General features: G+C 43.6%; 1 protein-coding gene across 1 annotated transcript in view; it reads right to left on the minus strand.

Annotated features, from left to right (window-relative positions):
- LOC109886761 (low-density lipoprotein receptor-related protein 3-like) overlaps positions 1 to 21,631 on the minus strand; it is a 65,911-nt gene that overhangs the window by 26,100 nt on the left and 18,180 nt on the right. Inside the window, 5 exon segments of the mRNA XM_031820086.1 lie at positions 10,605 to 10,811; positions 12,042 to 12,263; positions 13,676 to 13,876; positions 14,535 to 14,728; positions 18,263 to 18,468. Of these exon segments, the coding sequence (XP_031675946.1) occupies positions 10,605 to 10,811; positions 12,042 to 12,263; positions 13,676 to 13,876; positions 14,535 to 14,728; positions 18,263 to 18,468 (1,030 nt within the window).

The raw sequence follows: 21,631 nt of genomic DNA on the forward strand, positions 1-21,631 counted from the left end.
TTCCTCAGTGTGTATATTATATTATATTATATTGATCAGTACGTTGTCTTCCTCAGTGTGTATATTATATTATATTATATTGATCAGTATGTTGTCTTCCTCAGTGTGTAGATTATATTATATTATATTGATCAGTATGTTGTCTTCCTCAGTGTGTATATTATATTATATTGTATTGATCAGTATGTTGTCTTCCTCAGTGTGTATATTATATTATATTATATTGATCAGTATGTTGTCTTCCTCAGTGTGTAGATTGTATTGATCAGTATGTTGTCTTCCTCAGTGTGTATATTATATTATATTATATTGATCAGTATGTTGTCTTCCTCAGTGTGTATATTATATTATATTATATTGATCAGTATGTTGTCTTCCTCAGTGTGTAGATTATATTGATCAGTACGTTGTCTTCCTCAGTGTGTATATTATATTATATTATATTGATCAGTATGTTGTCTTCCTCAGTGTGTATATTATATTATATTATATTGATCAGTACGTTGTCTTCCTCAGTGTGTATATTATATTATATTATATTGATCAGTATGTTGTCTTCCTCAGTGTGTATATTATATTATATTATATTGATCAGTATGTTGTCTTCCTCAGTGTGTATATTATATTATATTATATTGATCAGTATGTTGTCTTCCTCAGTGTGTATATTATATTATATTATATTGATCAGTATGTTGTCTTCCTCAGTGTGTATATTATATTATATTATATTGATCAGTATGTTGTCTTCCTCAGTGTGTATATTATATTATATTATATTGATCAGTACGTTGTCTTCCTCAGTGTGTATATTATATTATATTATATTGATCAGTATGTTGTCTTCCTCAGTGTGTATATTATATTATATTATATTGATCAGTATGTTGTCTTCCTCAGTGTGTATATTATATTATATTGTATTGATCAGTATGTTGTCTTCCTCAGTGTGTATATTATATTATATTGTATTGATCAGTATGTTGTCTTCCTCAGTGTGTATATTATATTATATTGATCAGTATGTTGTCTTCCTCAGTGTGTATATTATATTATATTATATTGATCAGTATGTTGTCTTCCTCAGTGTGTATATTATATTATATTATATTGATCAGTATGTTGTCTTCCTCAGTGTGTAGATTATATTATATTATATTGATCAGTATGTTGTCTTCCTCAGTGTGTATATTATATTATATTATATTGATCAGTATGTTGTCTTCCTCAGTGTGTATATTATATTATATTATATTGATCAGTATGTTGTCTTCCTCAGTGTGTATATTATATTATATTATATTGATCAGTATGTTGTCTTCCTCAGTGTGTATATTATATTATATTATATTGATCAGTATGTTGTCTTCCTCAGTGTGTATATTATATTATATTATATTGATCAGTATGTTGTCTTCCTCAGTGTGTATATTATATTATATTGTATTGATCAGTATGTTGTCTTCCTCAGTGTGTATATTATATTATATTATATTGATCAGTATGTTGTCTTCCTCAGTGTGTATATTATATTATATTATATTGATCAGTATGTTGTCTTCCTCAGTGTGTATATTATATTATATTATATTGATCAGTATGTTGTCTTCCTCAGTGTGTATATTATATTATATTGTATTGATCAGTATGTTGTCTTCCTCAGTGTGTATATTATATTATATTGTATTGATCAGTATGTTGTCTTCCTCAGTGTGTAGATTATATTATATTATATTGATCAGTATGTTGTCTTCCTCAGTGTGTAGATTATATTATATTGTATTGATCAGTATGTTGTCTTCCTCAGTGTGTATATTATATTATATTGTATTGATCAGTATGTTGTCTTCCTCAGTGTGTATATTATATTATATTGTATTGATCAGTATGTTGTCTTCCTCAGTGTGTATATTATATTATATTATATTGATCAGTATGTTGTCTTCCTCAGTGTGTAGATTATATTATATTATATTGATCAGTATGTTGTCTTCCTCAGTGTGTATATTATATTATATTATATTGATCAGTATGTTGTCTTCCTCAGTGTGTATATTATATTATATTATATTGATCAGTACGTTGTCTTCCTCAGTGTGTATATTATATTATATTATATTGATCAGTATGTTGTCTTCCTCAGTGTGTATATTATATTATATTATATTGATCAGTATGTTGTCTTCCTCAGTGTGTATATTATATTATATTATATTGATCAGTATGTTGTCTTCCTCAGTGTGTATATTATATTATATTGTATTGATCAGTATGTTGTCTTCCTCAGTGTGTATATTATATTATATTATATTGATCAGTATGTTGTCTTCCTCAGTGTGTATATTATATTATATTATATTGATCAGTATGTTGTCTTCCTCAGTGTGTATATTATATTATATTATATTGATCAGTATGTTGTCTTCCTCAGTGTGTATATTATATTATATTATATTGATCAGTATGTTGTCTTCCTCAGTGTGTATATTATATTATATTATATTGATCAGTATGTTGTCTTCCTCAGTGTGTATATTATATTATATTATATTGATCAGTATGTTGTCTTCCTCAGTGTGTATATTATATTATATTGTATTGATCAGTATGTTGTCTTCCTCAGTGTGTATATTATATTATATTGATCAGTATGTTGTCTTCCTCAGTGTGTATATTATATTATATTGTATTGATCAGTATGTTGTCTTCCTCAGTGTGTATATTATATTATATTGATCAGTATGTTGTCTTCCTCAGTGTGTAGATTATATTATATTGATCAGTATGTTGTCTTCCTCAGTGTGTATATTATATTATATTATATTGATCAGTATGTTGTCTTCCTCAGTGTGTATATTATATTATATTATATTGATCAGTATGTTGTCTTCCTCAGTGTGTATATTATATTATATTATATTATATTGATCAGTATGTTGTCTTCCTCAGTGTGTATATTATATTATATTATATTGATCAGTATGTTGTCTTCCTCAGTGTGTATATTATATTATATTATATTGATCAGTATGTTGTCTTCCTCAGTGTGTATATTATATTATATTATATTGATCAGTATGTTGTCTTCCTCAGTGTGTATATTATATTATATTATATTGATCAGTATGTTGTCTTCCTCAGTGTGTATATTATATTATATTATATTGATCAGTATGTTGTCTTCCTCAGTGTGTAGATTATATTATATTGTATTGATCAGTATGTTGTCTTCCTCAGTGTGTATATTATATTATATTATATTGATCAGTATGTTGTCTTCCTCAGTGTGTAGATTATATTATATTATATTGATCAGTATGTTGTCTTCCTCAGTGTGTATATTATATTATATTATATTGATCAGTATGTTGTCTTCCTCAGTGTGTATATTATATTATATTATATTGATCAGTATGTTGTCTTCCTCAGTGTGTATATTATATTATATTATATTGATCAGTATGTTGTCTTCCTCAGTGTGTATATTATATTATATTGTATTGATCAGTATGTTGTCTTCCTCAGTGTGTATATTATATTATATTGTATTGATCAGTATGTTGTCTTCCTCAGTGTGTATATTATATTATATTGTATTGATCAGTATGTTGTCTTCCTCAGTGTGTATATTATATTATATTATATTGATCAGTATGTTGTCTTCCTCAGTGTGTATATTATATTATATTATATTGATCAGTATGTTGTCTTCCTCAGTGTGTATATTATATTATATTATATTGATCAGTATGTTGTCTTCCTCAGTGTGTATATTATATTATATTATATTGATCAGTATGTTGTCTTCCTCAGTGTGTATATTATATTATATTGTATTGATCAGTATGTTGTCTTCCTCAGTGTGTATATTATATTATATTATATTGATCAGTATGTTGTCTTCCTCAGTGTGTATATTATATTATATTGTATTGATCAGTATGTTGTCTTCCTCAGTGTGTATATTATATTATATTATATTGATCAGTATGTTGTCTTCCTCAGTGTGTATATTATATTATATTATATTGATCAGTATGTTGTCTTCCTCAGTGTGTATATTATATTATATTGTATTGATCAGTATGTTGTCTTCCTCAGTGTGTATATTATATTATATTATATTGATCAGTATGTTGTCTTCCTCAGTGTGTATATTATATTATATTATATTGATCAGTATGTTGTCTTCCTCAGTGTGTATATTATATTATATTATATTGATCAGTATGTTGTCTTCCTCAGTGTGTATATTATATTATATTATATTGATCAGTATGTTGTCTTCCTCAGTGTGTATATTATATTATATTATATTATATTATATTGATCAGTATGTTGTTTCTTCTTAATGTAAAAGGTTCAATAAAAAATAAATAAATGAAAATGAAAAAATTCCTTCCTCTCCGGCAACTGGAATATTTGTATTCGATACAGGCTTCTTCTTTTCACTCTGCCAATTAGGTTAGTATTGTGGAGTAATTGTTTTAAAGTCAGCATTGGCCTCATGGTGAAATCCCTGAGCGGTTTCCTTCCTCTCTGGCTACTGAGTTAGGAAGGATGCCTGTGTCTTTGTAGTGACTGGGTGTATTGATACACCATCCAAAGTTAGGAAGGATGCCTGTGTCTTTGTAGTGACTGGGTGTATTGATACACCATCCAGTGGAATTAATAACTTCACCATGCTCAAAGGTTGGTGAAATCTGTCATTCTGCCCCTGAACAAGGCAGTTAACCCACTGTTCCCCTGAACAAGGCAGTTAACCCACTGTTCCCCTGAACAAGGCAGTTAACCCACTGTTTCCCTGAACAAGGCAGTTAACCCACTGTTCCCCTGAACAAGGCAGTTAACCCACTGTTCCCCTGAACAAGGCAGTTAACCCACTGTTCCCCTGAACAAGGCAGTTAACCCACTGTTTCCCTGAACAAGGCAGTTAACCCACTGTTCCCCTGAACAAGGCAGTTAACCCACTGTTCCCCTGAACAAGGCAGTTAACCCACTGTTCCCCTGAACAAGGCAGTTAACCCACTGTTCCCCTGAACAAGGCAGTTAACCCACTGTTCCCCTGAACAAGGCAGTTAACCCACTGTTCCCCTGAACACGGCAGTTAACCCACTGTTCCCCTGAGCAAAGCAGTTAACCCACTGTTCCCCTGAACAAGGCAGTTAACCCACTGTTCCCCTGAACAAGGCAGTTAACCCACTGTTCCCCTGAACAAGGCAGTTAACCCACTGTTCCCCTGAACACGGCAGTTAACCCACTGTTCCCCTGAGCAAGGCAGTTAACCCACTGTTCCCCTGAACAAGGCAGTTAACCCACTGTTCCCCTGAACAAGGCAGTTAACCCACTGTTCCCCTGAACAAGGCAGTTAACCCACTGTTCCCCTGAACAAGGCAGTTAACCCACTGTTCCCCTGAACAAGGCAGTTAACCCACTGTTCCCCTGAACAAGGCAGTTAACCCACTGTTTCCCTGAACAAGGCAGTTAACCCACTGTTTCCCTGAACAAGGCAGTTAACCCACTGTTCCCCTGAACAAGGCAGTTAACCCACTGTTCCCCTGAACAAGGCAGTTAACCCACTGTTCCCCTGAGTAAGGCAGTTAACCCACTGTTCCCCTGAACAAGGCAGTTAACCCACTGTTCCCCTGAACAAGGCAGTTAACCCACTGTTCCCCTGAACAAGGCAGTTAACCCACTGTTCCCCTGAACAAGGCAGTTAACCCACTGTTCCCCTGAACAAGGCAGTTAACCCACTGTTCCCCTGAACAAGGCAGTTAACCCACTGTTCCCCTGAACAAGGCAGTTAACCCACTGTTCCCCTGAACAAGGCAGTTAACCCACTGTTCCCCTGAACAAGGCAGTTAACCCACTGTTCCCCTGAACAAGGCAGTTAACCCACTGTTCCCCTGAACAAGGCAGTTAACCCACTGTTCCCCTGAACAAGGCAGTTAACCCACTGTTCCCCTGAACAAGGCAGTTAACCCACTGTTCCCCTGAACAAGGCAGTTAACCCACTGTTCCCCTGAACAAGGCAGTTAACCCACTGTTCCCCTGAACAAGGCAGTTAACCCACTGTTCCCCTGAACAAGGCAGTTAACCCACTGTTCCCCTGAACAAGGCAGTTAACCCACTGTTCCCCTGAACAAGGCAGTTAACCCACTGTTCCCCTGAACAAGGCAGTTAACCCACTGTTCCCCTGAACAAGGCAGTTAACCCACTGTTCCCCTGAACAAGGCAGTTAACCCACTGTTCCCCTGAACAAGGCAGTTAACCCACTGTTCCTAAGCCTTCATTGAAAGTAAGAATTTGTTCTTAACTGCCTAGTTAAATAAAGGTATAAATAAATAAAAAAGGGAAATTCAATGTATTATGTATTTTTACGCATCTACCTATAGGGGTCTTTCTCAGCGAGGCAAAGATCCCTGGTCTTTGTGGTTGAATCTATGTTTGAAATTCACTGCTCGACTGAGGGACCTGACGGATCATTGTATGTGTGGGGTACAGAGATGAGGCAGTCATTCAAACATCATGTTAAACACTATTATTGCAAACAGACTTATTATGTGACTTGTTAAGGACATTTTTGCTCCTGAATTTATTTAGGCTTGCCATAACAAAGGGGTTGAATACTTATTGTCACGCCCTGACCGTAGAGATCTTTTAATTCTCTGTTTGGTTGGTTGGAGACTCTATGTTCTTTGTTTCTATGTTTTGGGTTCTCAATCAGGGACAGCTGTCTATCGTTGTCTCTGATTGGGAATCAAACTTAGGCAACTTCACGGTTGTAGGTAGTTGTCTTTGTTAGGGGCATTATAGCCTAAGTAAGCTTCACGGTCGTGGGTAGTTGTCTTTGTTAGAGGCATTATAGCCTAAGTAAGCTTCATGGTTGTGTCCTTGTTCTGTTGGTGATGTTTATCAATAAAAGAAATGTACCATGCTGCACCTTGGTCCGGTCATTTCCACGACAACGAGCGGGACACTTATTGACTCATTTCCACGACAACGAGCAGGACACTAGTTGACTGATTTCCATGACAACGAGCGGGACACTTATTGACTCATTTCCACGACAACGAGCAGGACACTTATTGACTCATTACCACGACAACGAGCGGGACACTTATTGACTAATTTCCACGACAACGAGCGGGACACTAGTTGACTCATTTCCACGACAACGAGCGGGACACTTATTGACTCATTTCCACGACAACGAGCGGGACACTTATTGACTCATTTCAACGACAACGAGCGGGACACTAGTTGACTCATTTCCACGACAACGAGCGGGACACTAGTTGACTCATTTCCACGACAACGAGCGGGACACTTGTTGACTCATTTCCACGACAACGAGCGGGACACTTATTGACTCATTTCCACGACAACGAGCGGGACACTTATTGACTCATTTCCACGACAACGAGCGGGACACTTATTGACTCATTTCCACGACAACGAGCGGGACACTTATTGACTCATTTCCACGACAACGAGCGGGACACTTATTGACTCATTTCCACGACAACGAGCGGGACACTTATTGACTCATTTCCACGACAACGAGCGGGACACTTATTGACTCATTTCCACGACAACGAGCGGGACACTTCTTGACTCATTTCCACGACAACGAGCGGGACACTTATTGACTCATTTCCACGACAACGAGCGGGACACTAGTTGACTCATTTCCACGACAACGAGCGGGACACTAGTTGACTCATTTCCACGACAACGAGCGGGACACTTAAGGCTTTTCAGCTTTTCATTTTTTATTAATTTGTAAACATTTAGAAAAAAGGTAATTCCACTTTGACATTATGGAGTATTGTGGGTAGGCCAGTTAAACAAAATCTAAATTGAATACATTTTAAATTCAGGCTGTAACACAACAACAAGTCAAGGGGTGTTGACCCCCCCCCTGACTGTAACGGCAGATTTCCTCCTCTTCGTCTGAAGAAGAGGAAGGATCGGACCAAGACGCAGCGTGGGAAGTGTTCATGACGATTTATTAAAACCGTACTGAACACTGAAATACAAAACAATAATCGATGTGATGAAAACCTGAAACAGTACCGTGTGGCGACAAACACCCACAAACCAACAGTGAAACCCAGGCTACCTAAGTATGATTCTCAATCAGAGACAACTAACGACACCTGCCTCTGATTGAGAACCATACTAGGCCGAACACAGAAAACCAACCTAGAACCACTAAACATAGAATGCCCACCCAACTCACGCCCTGACCATACTAAAACAAACAGACTGCCCCCCCCAACTCACGCCCTGACCATACTAAAACAAACAGACTGCCCCCCCCAACTCACGCCCTGACCATACTAAAACAAACAGACTGCCCCCCCCAACTCACGCCCTGACCATACTAAAACAAACAGACTGCCCCCCCCAACTCACACCCTGACCATACTAAAACAAACAGACTGCCCCCCCCCAACTCACGCCCTGACCATACTAAAACAAACAGACTGCCCCCCCCAACTCACGCCCTGACCATACTAAAACAAACAGACTGCCCCCCCCAACTCACACCCTGACCATACTAAAACAAACAGACTGCCCCCCCCAACTCACACCCTGACCATACTAAAACAAACAGACTGCCCCCCCCAACTCACGCCCTGACCATACTAAAACAAACAGACTGCCCCCCCCAACTCACACCCTGACCATATTAAATAAAGACTAAACATAGACTGCCCCCCCCAACTCACACCCTGACCATACTAAAACAAACAGACTGCCCCCCCCAACTCACGCCCTGACCATACTAAAACAAACAGACTGCCCCCCCCAACTCACACCCTGACCATACTAAATAAACACAAAACACAGACTGCCCCCCCCAACTCACGCCCTGACCATACTAAAACAAACAGACTGCCCCCCCCAACTCACGCCCTGACCATACTAAAACAAACAGACTGCCCCCCCCAACTCACACCCTGACCATATTAAATAAAGACTAAACATAGACTGCCCCCCCCAACTCACACCCTGACCATACTAAAACAAACAGACTGCCCCCCCCAACTCACGCCCTGACCATACTAAAACACACAGACTGCCCCCCCAACTCACACCCTGACCATACTAAAACAAACAGACTGCCCCCCCCAACTCACACCCTGACCATATTAAATAAAGACTAAACATAGACTGCCCCCCCCAACTCACACCCTGACCATACTAAAACAAACAGACTGCCCCCCCCAACTCACACCCTGACCATATTAAATAAAGACTAAACATAGACTGCCCCCCCAACTCACACCCTGACCATACTAAAACAAACAGAGACTGCCCCCCCAACTCGCACCCTGACCATACTAAAACAAACAGACTGCCCCCCCCAACTCACACCCTGACCATACTAAAACAAACAGACCGCCCCCCCCCAACTCACACCCTGACCATACTAAAACACACAGACTGCCCCCCCCAACTCACACCCTGACCATACTAAAACACACAGACTGCGCCCCCCAACTCACACCCTGACCATACTAAAACAAACAGACTGCCCCCCCCAACTCACACCCTGACCATACTAAAACAAACAGACTGCCCCCCCCCAACTCACACCCTGACCATACTAACACACACAGACTGCCCCCCCCAACTCACACCCTGACCATACTAAAACAAACAGACTGCCCCCCCCAACTCACACCCTGACCATACTAAAACAAACAGACTGCCCCCCCCCAACTCACACCCTGACCATACTAAAACACACAGACTGCCCCCCCCAACTCACACCCCTGACCATACTAAAACAAACAGACTGCCCCCCCCCAACTCACACCCTGACCATACTAAAACACACAGACTGCCCCCCCCAACTCACACCCTGACCATACTAAAACAAACAGACTGCCCCCCCCCCAACTCACACCCTGACCATACTAAAACAAACAGACTGCCCCCCCCCCACTCACACCCTGACCATACTAAAACACACAGACTGCCCCCCCAACTCACACCCTGACCATACTAAAACAAACAGACTGCCCCCCCCAACTCACACCCTGACCATACTAAAACACACAGACTGCCCCCCCCCAACTCACGCCCTGACCATACTAAAACACACAGACTGCCCCCCCCCCAACTCACGCCCTGACCATACTAAAACACACAGACTGCCCCCCCCAACACTAAATAAAGACGAAACAGAGTAAATAAAGGTCAGAACGTGACTTTCTGTTAAAAATAATCTAAGAATTGGCAGAAGGCCGACATCAAAGACAATAACATATTTGGAAGAAATAAGCAACTAAATGGATTATTTTCAATTCACTGTCGTCTTTTATTACGTCACTATTTCATTTGAATTGATTTGAATCTGGATCTTTATTGAGTAAAGGGCCGTCAGTAAGCATTTCACTGTTATTAAATAATCATTTGATTTGATGTATTAAAAGACACAGCGATCATTAGAAGAATAGTCAGAAAATAGACCGTAACTAGAATGTTTTCAACTGAAGGGTTTCCCTCCTAGATCCAGGAATTTAGCACAATGATTTTTATCAGAATTGTACAATAGGAGAATAAAGTATTGATTGATTGATAGATACCTTCTTCTGGTTGTTACATCTTTCAGAGGCAGGGTAGCAGGCCCCACTGCCCCCCTCACAGGGGTACTCCCCCTCCTGGCAAACTGGGCACTCCTCCTCGTCGCGCCCCGTAGGGCAGTGCCAGTACCCGTCACAGCGCTGGCGTTCAGAGTAACAGCCCTGGTCCAATCCGCACGGGTGTTCCCCAGGGAAACAGTAACCTTTCACCTACAGGATAGAATAGGAAACGTCCTCATAAAGTCATCTCTTGATCATCTGGTCAAGATCAACTCTGGGTATTAGTCTTCTGTCTGGTCTGGATAAACTCTGGGTACTAGTCTTCTGTCTGGTCTGGTTAAACTCTGGGTACTAGTCTTCTGTCTGGTCTGGATAAACTCTGGGTACTAGTCTTCTGTCTGGTCTGGATAAACTCTGGGTACTAGTCTTCTGTCTGTTCTGGATAAACTCTGGGTACTAGTCTTCTGTCTGGTCTGGATAAACTCTGGGTATTAGTCTTCTGTCTGGTCTGGATAAACTCTGGGTACTAGTCTTCTGTCTGGTCAGGATAAACTCTGGGTACTAGTCTTCTGTCTGGTCAGGATAAACTCTGGGTACTAGTCATAGTCTTCTGTCTGGTCAGGATAAACTCTGGGTACTAGTCTTAGTCTAGTCTAGTGTAGTCTAGTTTAGTGGTGTTAGGGTCAGGGTTAGCCTACCTGGTATGTAGAGTTGAATCCATGACCAGGGCTGAGTGGTGTTAGGGTCAGGGTTAAGGTCAGGGTCAGGGTTAGGGTTAAGGTCAGGGTCAGGGTTAGGGTCAGCCTACCTGGTATGTAGAGTTGAATCCATGACCAGGGCTGAGTGGTGTTAGGGTCATGGTTAAGGTCAGGGTTAGGGTTAGGGTCAGGGTTAAGGTCAGGGTTAGGGTCAGGGTTAGCCTACCTGGTATGTAGAGTTGAACCCATGCCCAGGGCTGAGTGGTGTTAGGGTCAGGGTTAAGGTCAGGGTTAGGGTCAGGGTTAGGGTTAAGGTCAGGGTCAGGGTTAGCCTACCTGGTATGTAGCGTTGAACCCATGCCCAGGGCTGAGTGGTGTTAGGGTCAGGGTTAAGGTCAGGGTTAAGGTCAGGGTTAGGGTCAGGGTTAGGGTCAGGGTCAGCCTACCTGGTATGTAGAGTTGAATCCATGACCAGGGCTGAGTGGTGTTAGGGTCAGGGTCAGGGTCAGGGTTAAGGTCAGGGTTAGGGTCAGGGTTAAGGTCAGGGTTAAGGTCAGGGTTAGGGTTAGGGTCAGGGTTAAGGTCAGGGTTAGGGTTAGGGTCAGGGTTAGGGTCAGGGTTAAGGTCAGGGTTAGGGTTAGGGTCAGGGTTAGGGTCAGGGTTAAGGTCAGGGTTAGGGTTAAGGTCAGGGTTAGGGTCAGGGTCAGGGTTAGGGTTAAGGTCAGGGTCAGGGTTAGCCTACCTGGTATGTAGCGTTGAACCCATGCCCAGGGCTGAGTGGTTGGGCCAGGTACTGTAGACTCATCTGTCCTCTACTGGATTCTAACAGGGCTGGTCTCCTGTTGTTATGATGCGACAAGGCCTGCAGGAGGCGCTCTGCTCTCTGGACCAGCCCATCATAGACATGGAGGGAGTCCCCTGGCCCTAACCCCAGGTCCAGCTGCAACACGATGGGCTTAGGGTCCTAGGAGGAGGAATGAGTTAGATCCATCAAGTAGTCGACCGAGGGCAACCGTATTGATTAAAAAACGTGAAAATCTAAAATAAGTAATTTCAGTGATTTTCCATTGTGCCAGACCGTTTAACTAAACAAGCTGCTGTTTTGATGGAGCTTATAGATCAGTCAGCATGTGTTCAGCTGTGTAACCCTGTTATAGATCAGTCAGCATGTGTTCAGCTGTGTAACCCTGTTATAGATCAGTCAGCATGTGTTCAGCTGTGTAACCCTGTTATAGATCAGTCAGCATGTGTTCATCTCTAACCCTGTTATAGATCAGTCAGCATGTGTTCAGCTGTGTAACCCTGTTATAGATCAGTCAGCATGTGTTCAGCTGTGTAACCCTGTTATAGATCAGTCAGCATGTGTTCAGCTGTGTAACCCTGCTATAGATCAGTCAGCATGTGTTCAGCTGTGTAACCCTGTTATAGATCAGTCAGCATGTGTTCAGCTGTGTAACTCTGCTATAGATCAGTCAGCATGTGTTCATCTCTAACTCTGCTATAGATCAGTCAGCATGTGTTCAGCTGTGTAACCCTGTTATAGATCAGTCAGCATGTGTTCATCTCTAACTCTGCTATAGATCAGTCAGCATGTGTTCATCTCTAACCCTGCTATAGATCAGTCAGCATGTGTTCAGCTGTGTAACTCTGCTATAGATCAGTCAGCATGTGTTCAGCTGTGTAACTCTGCTATAGATCAGTCAGCATGTGTTCATCTCTAACTCTGCTATAGATCAGTCAGCATGTGTTCATCTCTAACCCTGCTATAGATCAGTCAGCATGTGTTCAGCTGTGTAACTCTGCTATAGATCAGTCAGCATGTGTTCATCTCTAACCCCGCTATAGATCAGTCAGCATGTGTTCATCTCTAACCCAGCTATAGATCAGTCAGCATGTGTTCATCTCTAACCCCGCTATAGATCAGTCAGCATGTGTTCAGCTGTGTAACTCTGCTATATATCAGTCAGCATGTGTCCATCTCTAACCCTGCTATAGATCAGTCAGCATATGTCCATCTCTAACTCTGCTATAGATCAGTCAGCATGTGTTCATCTCTAACCCTGCTATAGATCAGTCAGCATATGTCCATCTCTAACTCTGCTATAGATCAGTCAGCATGTGTTCATCTCTAACTCTGCTATAGATCAGTCAGCATGTGTTCATCTCTAACTCTGCTATAGATCAGTCAGCATGTGTTCATCTCTAACTCTGCTATAGATCAGTCAGCATGTGTCCATCTCTAACTCTGCTATAGATCAGTCAGCATGTGTCCATCTCTAACCCTGCTATAGATCAGTCAACCTAGTTAAAGGTGCAATAATCTGCCCTAGCAACCATCAGATAATGGGTTGTGTAAGATGTTGAACTCCTCCCTACCTGAGTGTCCAGTAGCCAGGAGCACCTCAGCACCCCCACAGCGCTTCGGTTGGGACGGAAGAAGTCTGGGGAGGCGAATGTTCCGTAGAAGTTCCCCAGGCGTTTCCCGCAGGCCGTGTCGGGGCACCCTGCCTCGTCCGAGCCGTCGGGGCAGTCCCGGGCTCCGTTGCAGCGCAGTGAGGGGGGCAGGCAGCGAGTGGACTGGAGGAGAAGAACACAACTTTATTGTTCCTTATTATTGTCTCTGGCAGGGAACGGAAATGTGTCTTTATACTCACAACCCAATCCCCCCCGAGACGTAGGAAGCAATGGGTCAACCCAATCCCCCCCGAGACGTAGGAAGCAATGGGTCAACCCAATCCCCCCCCGAGACGTAGGAAGCAATGGGTCAACCCAATCACCCCCGAGACGTAGGAAGCAATGGGTCAACCCAATCCCCCCCTGAGACGTAGGAAGCAATGGGTCAACCCAATCCCCCCCGAGACGTAGGAAGCAATGGGTCGGCCCAATCCCCCCCCCAATCCCCCCCCCGAGACGTAGGAAGCAATGGGTCGGCCCAATCCCCCCCGAGACGTAGGAAGCAATGGGTCAACCCAATCCCCCCCGAAATGTTGGAAGCAATGGGTCAACCCAATCCCCCCCGAGACGTAGGAAGCCATGGGTCTGCCCAATCCCCCCGAGACGTAGGAAGCAATGGGTCGACCCAATCCCCCCCCGAGACGTAGGAAGCAATTGGTCAACCCAATCCCACCTGAGACGTAGGAAGCAATGGGTCGGCCCAGTGTAGAGCATTGTTCCTATCAGAGTTTCTACTCCCCTCTGGTTGCTGGCCCGCTTCCCTAACCTCTGGGTTACCTACCTGGGCCTGGGTACAGGGGGCGGTGCCGGGGGGGCAGAGGGAGGTGCGGGGAGGGGTCGGAGGGGGGGCACAGCTCCGTTCGTCGGTAGCGTCGCCGCACTCATCCAGGCCGTTACAGCGCCACGTCCGGGGAAGACATTTACCGTTACCACACAGGAACTCATCACTCTGACAGCTGGACTGGCCCAGGGGACCTGGAGGAACAGACATAATGACAGACACAGAGACGTTAACACGACAACAGACACATTACTACAAACTACAGACAGGAACTCATCACTCTGACAGAAGGACTGGCCCAGGGGACCTGGAGGAACAGACATAATGACAGACATTATCACAGACACATTATCACAGACACACTATTGTAGACACATTATCACAGACGCATTATCACAGACACATTATCACAGGCACATTATCGCATACACATTATCACAGTCGCATTATCACAGTCACATTATCACAGTCACATTATCACAGACACATTATCACAGGCACATTATCGTAGACACATTATCGGCATAACTACAGTGGCATAACTACAGACACATCGACAACACTGATATAACTACAGACACATCGACAACACTGACATAACTACAGACACATCAACAACACTGATATAACTACAGACACATCAACAACACTGATATAACTACAGACGCATCAACAGCACGGACATAACTACAGATGCATCAACAGCACGGACATAACTACAGACAGCCAAATATAATGGGAAGAAATAAGACACTAAACCACAACATGTGCAGACAGACTGGCAACACCTTAGACATGAAGGCAAAAGCAAAACATCACTAAACCACAAGAACATCAAGTGGCATCATCATCATCATCACCCCATTAAACTATTTGAAGAGGAACAGATTGTCAAAGCCCTAAACCCTAGAGTGAAGAAAGCTCTTTGGAAGTAAACAGTTTGTCATCAGCCCTAAACCCTAGAGTGAAGAAAGCTCTTTGGAAGTAAACAGTTTGTCATCAGCCCTAAACCCTAGAGTGAAGAAAGCTCTTTGGAAGCAAAACTGCCTTCCCATGTCAGAGCTAGAGTACACATCAACTAATACGACCAAATATGGAATGTGTCTTTTTGGAAACATATTCCACTGTCACCAAGGCTGAACATAAAACATTCCACTGTCACCAAGGCTGAACATAAAACATTCCACTGTCACCAAGGCTGAACATAAAACATTCCACTGTCACCAAGGCTGAACATAAAACATTCCACTGTCACCAAGGCTGAACATAAAACATTCCACTGTCACCAAGGCTGAACATAAAACATTCCACTGTCACCAAGGCTGAACATAAAACATTCCACTGTCACCAAGGCTGAACATAAAACATTCCACTGTCACCAAGGCTGAACATAAAATAGGAGAAAGTGAAAGGCTGTGAAACTTCAGACAAACCATCCAACAACAAACTACCCAACAACAAACATCCCAATAACAAACTACCCAACAACAAACCACACAACAACAAACCTCCCAACAACAAACCTCCCAACAACAAACTACCCAACAACAAACCACCCAACAACAAACCACACAACAACAAACCTCCCAACAACAAACCTCCCAACAACAAACTACCCAACAACAAACCACCCAACAACAAACCTCCCAACAACAAACTACCCAACAACAAACCTCCCAACAACAAACTACCCAACAACAAACATCCCAACAACAAACTACCCAACAACAAACATCCCAACAACAAACTACCCAACAACAAACCACACAACAACAAACCACACAACAACAAACCTCCCAACAACAAACTACCCAACAACAAACCACACAACAACAAACCTCCCAACAACAAACCACCCAACAACAAACCACACAACAACAAACCTCCCAACAACAACCTCCCAACAACAAACTACCCAACAACAAACATCCCAACAACAAACTACCCAACAACAAACCACACAACAACAAACCTCCCAACAACAAACCTCCCAACAACAAACTACCCAACAACAAACCACACAACAACAAACCTCCCAACAACAAACCACCCAACAACAAACCTCCCAACAACAAACTACCCAACAACAAACCTCCCAACAACAAACCTCCCAACAACAAACCACCCAACAACAAACCACCCAACAACAAACCTCCCAACAACAAACCACCCAACAACAAACCACCCAACAACAAACCACCCAACAACAAACCACCCAACAACAAATCACACAACAACAAACCACACAACAACAAACCTCCCAACAACAAACGACCCAACAACAAACCTCTCAACAACAAACCACCCCAAAACAAATGACCCAACAACAAACCTCCAAACAACAAACCTCCCAACAACAAATGACCCCAAAACAAATGACCCAACAACAAACCACCCAACAAACTACCCAATGACAAACCACCCACCAAACTACCCCAACAACAAACTACCCAACAAACCACCCAACAAACCACCCACCAAACTACCCCAACAACAAACCTCCCAACAACAAACCTCCCAACAACAAACTACCCAACAACAAACCACCCAACAACAAACCACCCATCAAACTAACCTAACAACAAACCTCCCAACAACAAACTACCCAACAACAAACCACCCAACAACAAACTAGCCAACAAACTACCCAACAACAAACCACCCACCAAACTACCCCAACAACAAACTACCCAACAACAAATTACCCAGATTAATCTGTGGTGTTTTTGGAGACAGGGCGACGCTCATCAATGTCTTCTGCCAATACAGATCAATGGCAGACAGCTTTACTAACGTACTCAATACCTGCTTATTGATCTGTGACACGTCGTCCTGGGGTGAAATAGGACAAGCTGTGCTTATTGATCTGTGACACGTCGTCCTGGGGTGAAATAGGACAAGCTGTGCTTAGTGCACCTCTCCTTTCATCCCACACAGTATTGATTGTGGGTCCCACACTGTAAAAAGCAAACTGGCTGTGTTTTTCTCTCACAGCTGTTATCAGTGACTCCATCGATGCAGATGGTAGTTAGATAGAGAAGGTGAACACCCAGTCTGCTCTCAACCAACACAGTGCATTCCATTGTCTGGCCTACCAGTATCAGACTGTTCCTCCCTCATCTCCCTCCCTTTCCCTCTCCTCCTCTCCCTCATCCCTCCTTCTCTCCCTCTTATCCTCTCCCTCCCTCCCTCCCTCCCTCTCCTCTCCCGCATCCCTCCTTCCCTCTCCTCCTCTCCCTCCTCCTAATATCCCCCTCCTCCTCTCCCTCCTTCTCCTCCTCTCTCTCTCCTACTCTCCTCCTTTCCTTTCCTCTCCTCCTCTCCCTCCCTCCTCTCCTCTCCTCTCCTCTCCCTTCCCTTCCCTTCCCTTCCCTTCCCTTCCCTTCCCTTCCCTTCCCTTCCCTTCCCTTCCCTTCCCTTCCCTTCCCTTCCCTCCCTCTCCACCTCCTCCCCTCCCTCTCCTCCTCTCCCTCCCTCCTCTCCTCTCCCTTCCCACCCTCTCCTCCTCTCCCTTCCCTCCCTCTCCTCCTCCTCTCCTCTCCCTTCCCTCCCTCCCTCCCTCCCTCCCTCCCTCCCTCCCTCCCTCCCTCCCTCCCTCTCCTCCTCTCCCTCTCCACCTCCTCCTCTCCCTCCCTCTCCTCTCCCTTCCCTTCCCTTCCCTCCCTCCCTCCCTCCCTCTCCTCCTCCTCTCCCCCCTAGCTTGTATTTATCCAGGAAGTGTCTCTCACCTCTGATATAAGACAGTCTGAACCCCTGAGCCAGTCCTGAGCTGTTGGCCTGTGAGTGGAAGTAGAGCCAGACTCTTCCCCTGGAGGAGATGAAGGGAGGTGGGAGGAGGGAGCCACACACCCGGTACTCCTCTCTCCAGGTGGGGCCTAGGAGCAGCCAGTCCCCCTGACACTGACCTGACTCCTCCAGGTCAAAGTTAGGGAAGCTGGGGGGGGGGGGACACACAGGGAGACAGACGAGGGACATGGGTTAGACAAAGGGTTGGGGAACCATGGTCAAGGTAGTGTCTACGTTGATCCTTCACTCCAGACACACGCTAGATGATCTGATCAGAGCAGCGAGGAAAGAGGGACGTGTTCAACAGGAAGTGTAGTTGCAGGAGGAGGAAACATGGTCAAGGTAGTGTCTACGTTGATACTTCACTCCAGACACACGCTAGATGATCTGATCGGAGCAGCGAGGAAAGAGGGACGTGTTTAAGGAGTCAACAGGAAGTGTAGTTGCAGGAGGAGATACAGGAAGCACTGACAAAAGCATTACATCATCCCTGATGGCTCAGCTACTCCGGCGAGTGCATTAATTTAATTAATTAATGAACGTGTGTGTGTGTGTGTGTGTTATGACCCAGAAATATGCTGAGATCATTACTAAGTGGGAGAGAGAAGCAGAAGAGTTGGGTGGCAGGATTCCAACAGATCAATATCTCCTCTCCTATTGGACGAGATGACCGGGCCACCACCCAAATGTCTCCCCATTAGAAGCACTTCATCTGACCAGGGCCCCTGGGGAATCGGATGCCTTCACAGCCTTATACTGACATTATAGACGCTGCTGTCCCAATGAGACTCACCTACTACTCATCTACTACCCAACTACTATCCATCTACTACCCATCTACTACCCACAGAGATGGGCTGTGGGTTGTATTTCCTGTTCTAGACCCATAGAGATGGGCTGTGGGTTGTATTTCCTGGTCTAGACCCATCGAGATGGGCTGTGGGTTGTATTTCCTGGTCTAGACCCATAGAGATGGGCTGTGGGTTGTATTTCCTGGTCTAGACCCATCGAGATGGGCTGTGGGTTGTATTTCCTGGTCTAGACCCATAGACATGGGCTGTGGTCTGACTGGTCTAGACCCAGAGAGATGTGCTGTGGGTTGTGTTTCCTGGTCTAGACCCATAGAGATGGGCTGTGGGTTGTATTTCCTGGTCTAGACCCATAGAGATGGGCTGTGGGTTGTATTTCCTGGTCTAGACCCATAGAGATGGGCTGTGGGTTGTATTTCCTGGTCTAGACCCATAGAGATGGGCTGTGGGTTGTATTTCCTGGTCTAGACCCATAGAGATGGGCTGTGGGTTATATTTCCTGGTCTAGACCCATAGAGATGGGCTGTGGGTTGTATTTCCTGGTCTAGACCCATAGAGATGGGCTGTGGTCTGACTGGTCTAGACCCAGAGAGATGTGCTGTGGGTTGTATTTCCTGGTCTAGACCCATAGAGATGGGCTGTGGGTTTTATTTCCTGGTCTAGACCCATAGAGATGGGCTGTGGGTTGTATTTCCTGGTCTAGACCCATAGAGATGGGCTGTGGGTTGTATTTCCTGGACTAGACCCATAGAGATGGGCTGTGGGTTGTATTTCCTGGTCTAGACTAACAGAGATGGGCTGTGGGTTGTATTTCCTGGTCTAGACCCATAGAGATGGGCTGTGGGTTGTATTTCCTGGTCTAGACCCATAGAGATGGGCTGTGGGTTGTATTTCCTGGTCTAGACCCATAGAGATGGGCTGTGGGTTGTATTTCCTGGTCTAGACCCATCGAGATGGGCTGTGGGTTGTGTTCCTGGTCTAGACCCATAGAGATGGGCTGTGGGTTGTATTTCCTGGTCTAGACCCATAGAGATGGGCTGTGGGTTGTATTTCCTGGACTAGACTCATATCAGACTGTATTACTGATGAGATCTGGCTGTGTGGTTCTATCAGACTGTATTACTGATGAGATCTGGCTGTGTGGTTCTATCAGACTGTATTACTGATGAGGCTCTTAGCTGCTCTTTAGCACATCTCAACACATTGTAGCACAACATATCTTATCTACAGTTGAAGTCAGAAGTTTACATACACCTTAGCCTAATACATTTAAACTCAGTTTTTCACAATTCCTGACTTTTAATCCGATTAAAAATTCCCTGTCTTAGGTCAGTTAGGATCACCACTTTATTTTAAGAATGCGAAATGTCAGAATAATAGTAGAGAGAATGATTTATTTCAACTTAAATTCTTTCATCATATTCCCAGTGAGTCAGAAGTTTACATACACTCAATTAGTATTTGGTAGCATTGCCTTTAAATTGTTTAATTAACTTGGGTCAAACGTTTCAGGTAGCCTTCCACAAGTTTCCCACAATAAGTTGGGTGAATTTTGGCCCATTCCTCCTGACAGAGCTGGTGTAGCTGAGTCAGATTTGTCGGCCTCCTTGCTTACACACACTTTTTCAGTTCTGCCCACAAATCTTCTATAGGATTGAGGTCAGGGCTTTGTGAATACCTTGACTTTGTGGTCCTTAAGCCATTTTGCCACAACTTTGGAAGTACGCTTGGGGTCATTGTCCATTTGGAAGAACCATTTGCGACCAAGCTTGAACTTCCTGACTGATGTCTTGAGATGTTGCTTCAATATATCCACATCATTTTCCAACCTCATGATGCCATTTATTTTGTGAAGTGCACCAGTCCCTCCTGCAGCAAAGCACCCCCACAACATGATGCTGCCACCCCCGTGCTTCACGGTTGGGATGGTGTTCTTCGGCTTGCAGGCCTCCCACTTTTTCCTCCAAACATAACGATGGTCATTATGGCCAAACAGTTATATTTTTGTTTCATCAGACTGGAGGACATTTCTCCAAAAAGTACGATCTTTGTCCCCATGTGCAGTTGCAAACCGTAGTCTGGCTTTTTTATGGCGGTTTTGGAGCAGTGGCTTCTTCCTTGCTGAGTGGCCTTTCAGGTTATGTCAATATAGGACTCATTTTACTGTGGGTATAGATACTTTTGTACCTGTTTCCTCCAGCATCTTCACAAGGTCCTTTGCTGTTGTTCTGGGATTGATTTGCACGTTTCACATCAAAGTACGTTCATCTCTAGGAGACAGAACGCGTCTCCTTCCTGAGCGGTATGACGGCTGCGTGGTCCCATGGTGTTTATACTTGCGTACTATTGTTTGTACAGATGAACGTGGTACCTTCAGGCGTATGGAAATTGTTCCCAAGGATGAACCAGACTTGTGGAGGTCTACAATTTTTCATCTGAGGTCTTGGCTGATTTCTTTGGATTTTCCCATGATGTCAAGCAAAGAGGCACTGAGTTTGAAGG

This window comes from Oncorhynchus kisutch, unplaced genomic scaffold, assembly GCF_002021735.2.
Source record: "Oncorhynchus kisutch isolate 150728-3 unplaced genomic scaffold, Okis_V2 scaffold3001, whole genome shotgun sequence".
In the NCBI taxonomy this organism is placed as follows: Eukaryota; Metazoa; Chordata; class Actinopteri; order Salmoniformes; family Salmonidae; genus Oncorhynchus; species Oncorhynchus kisutch.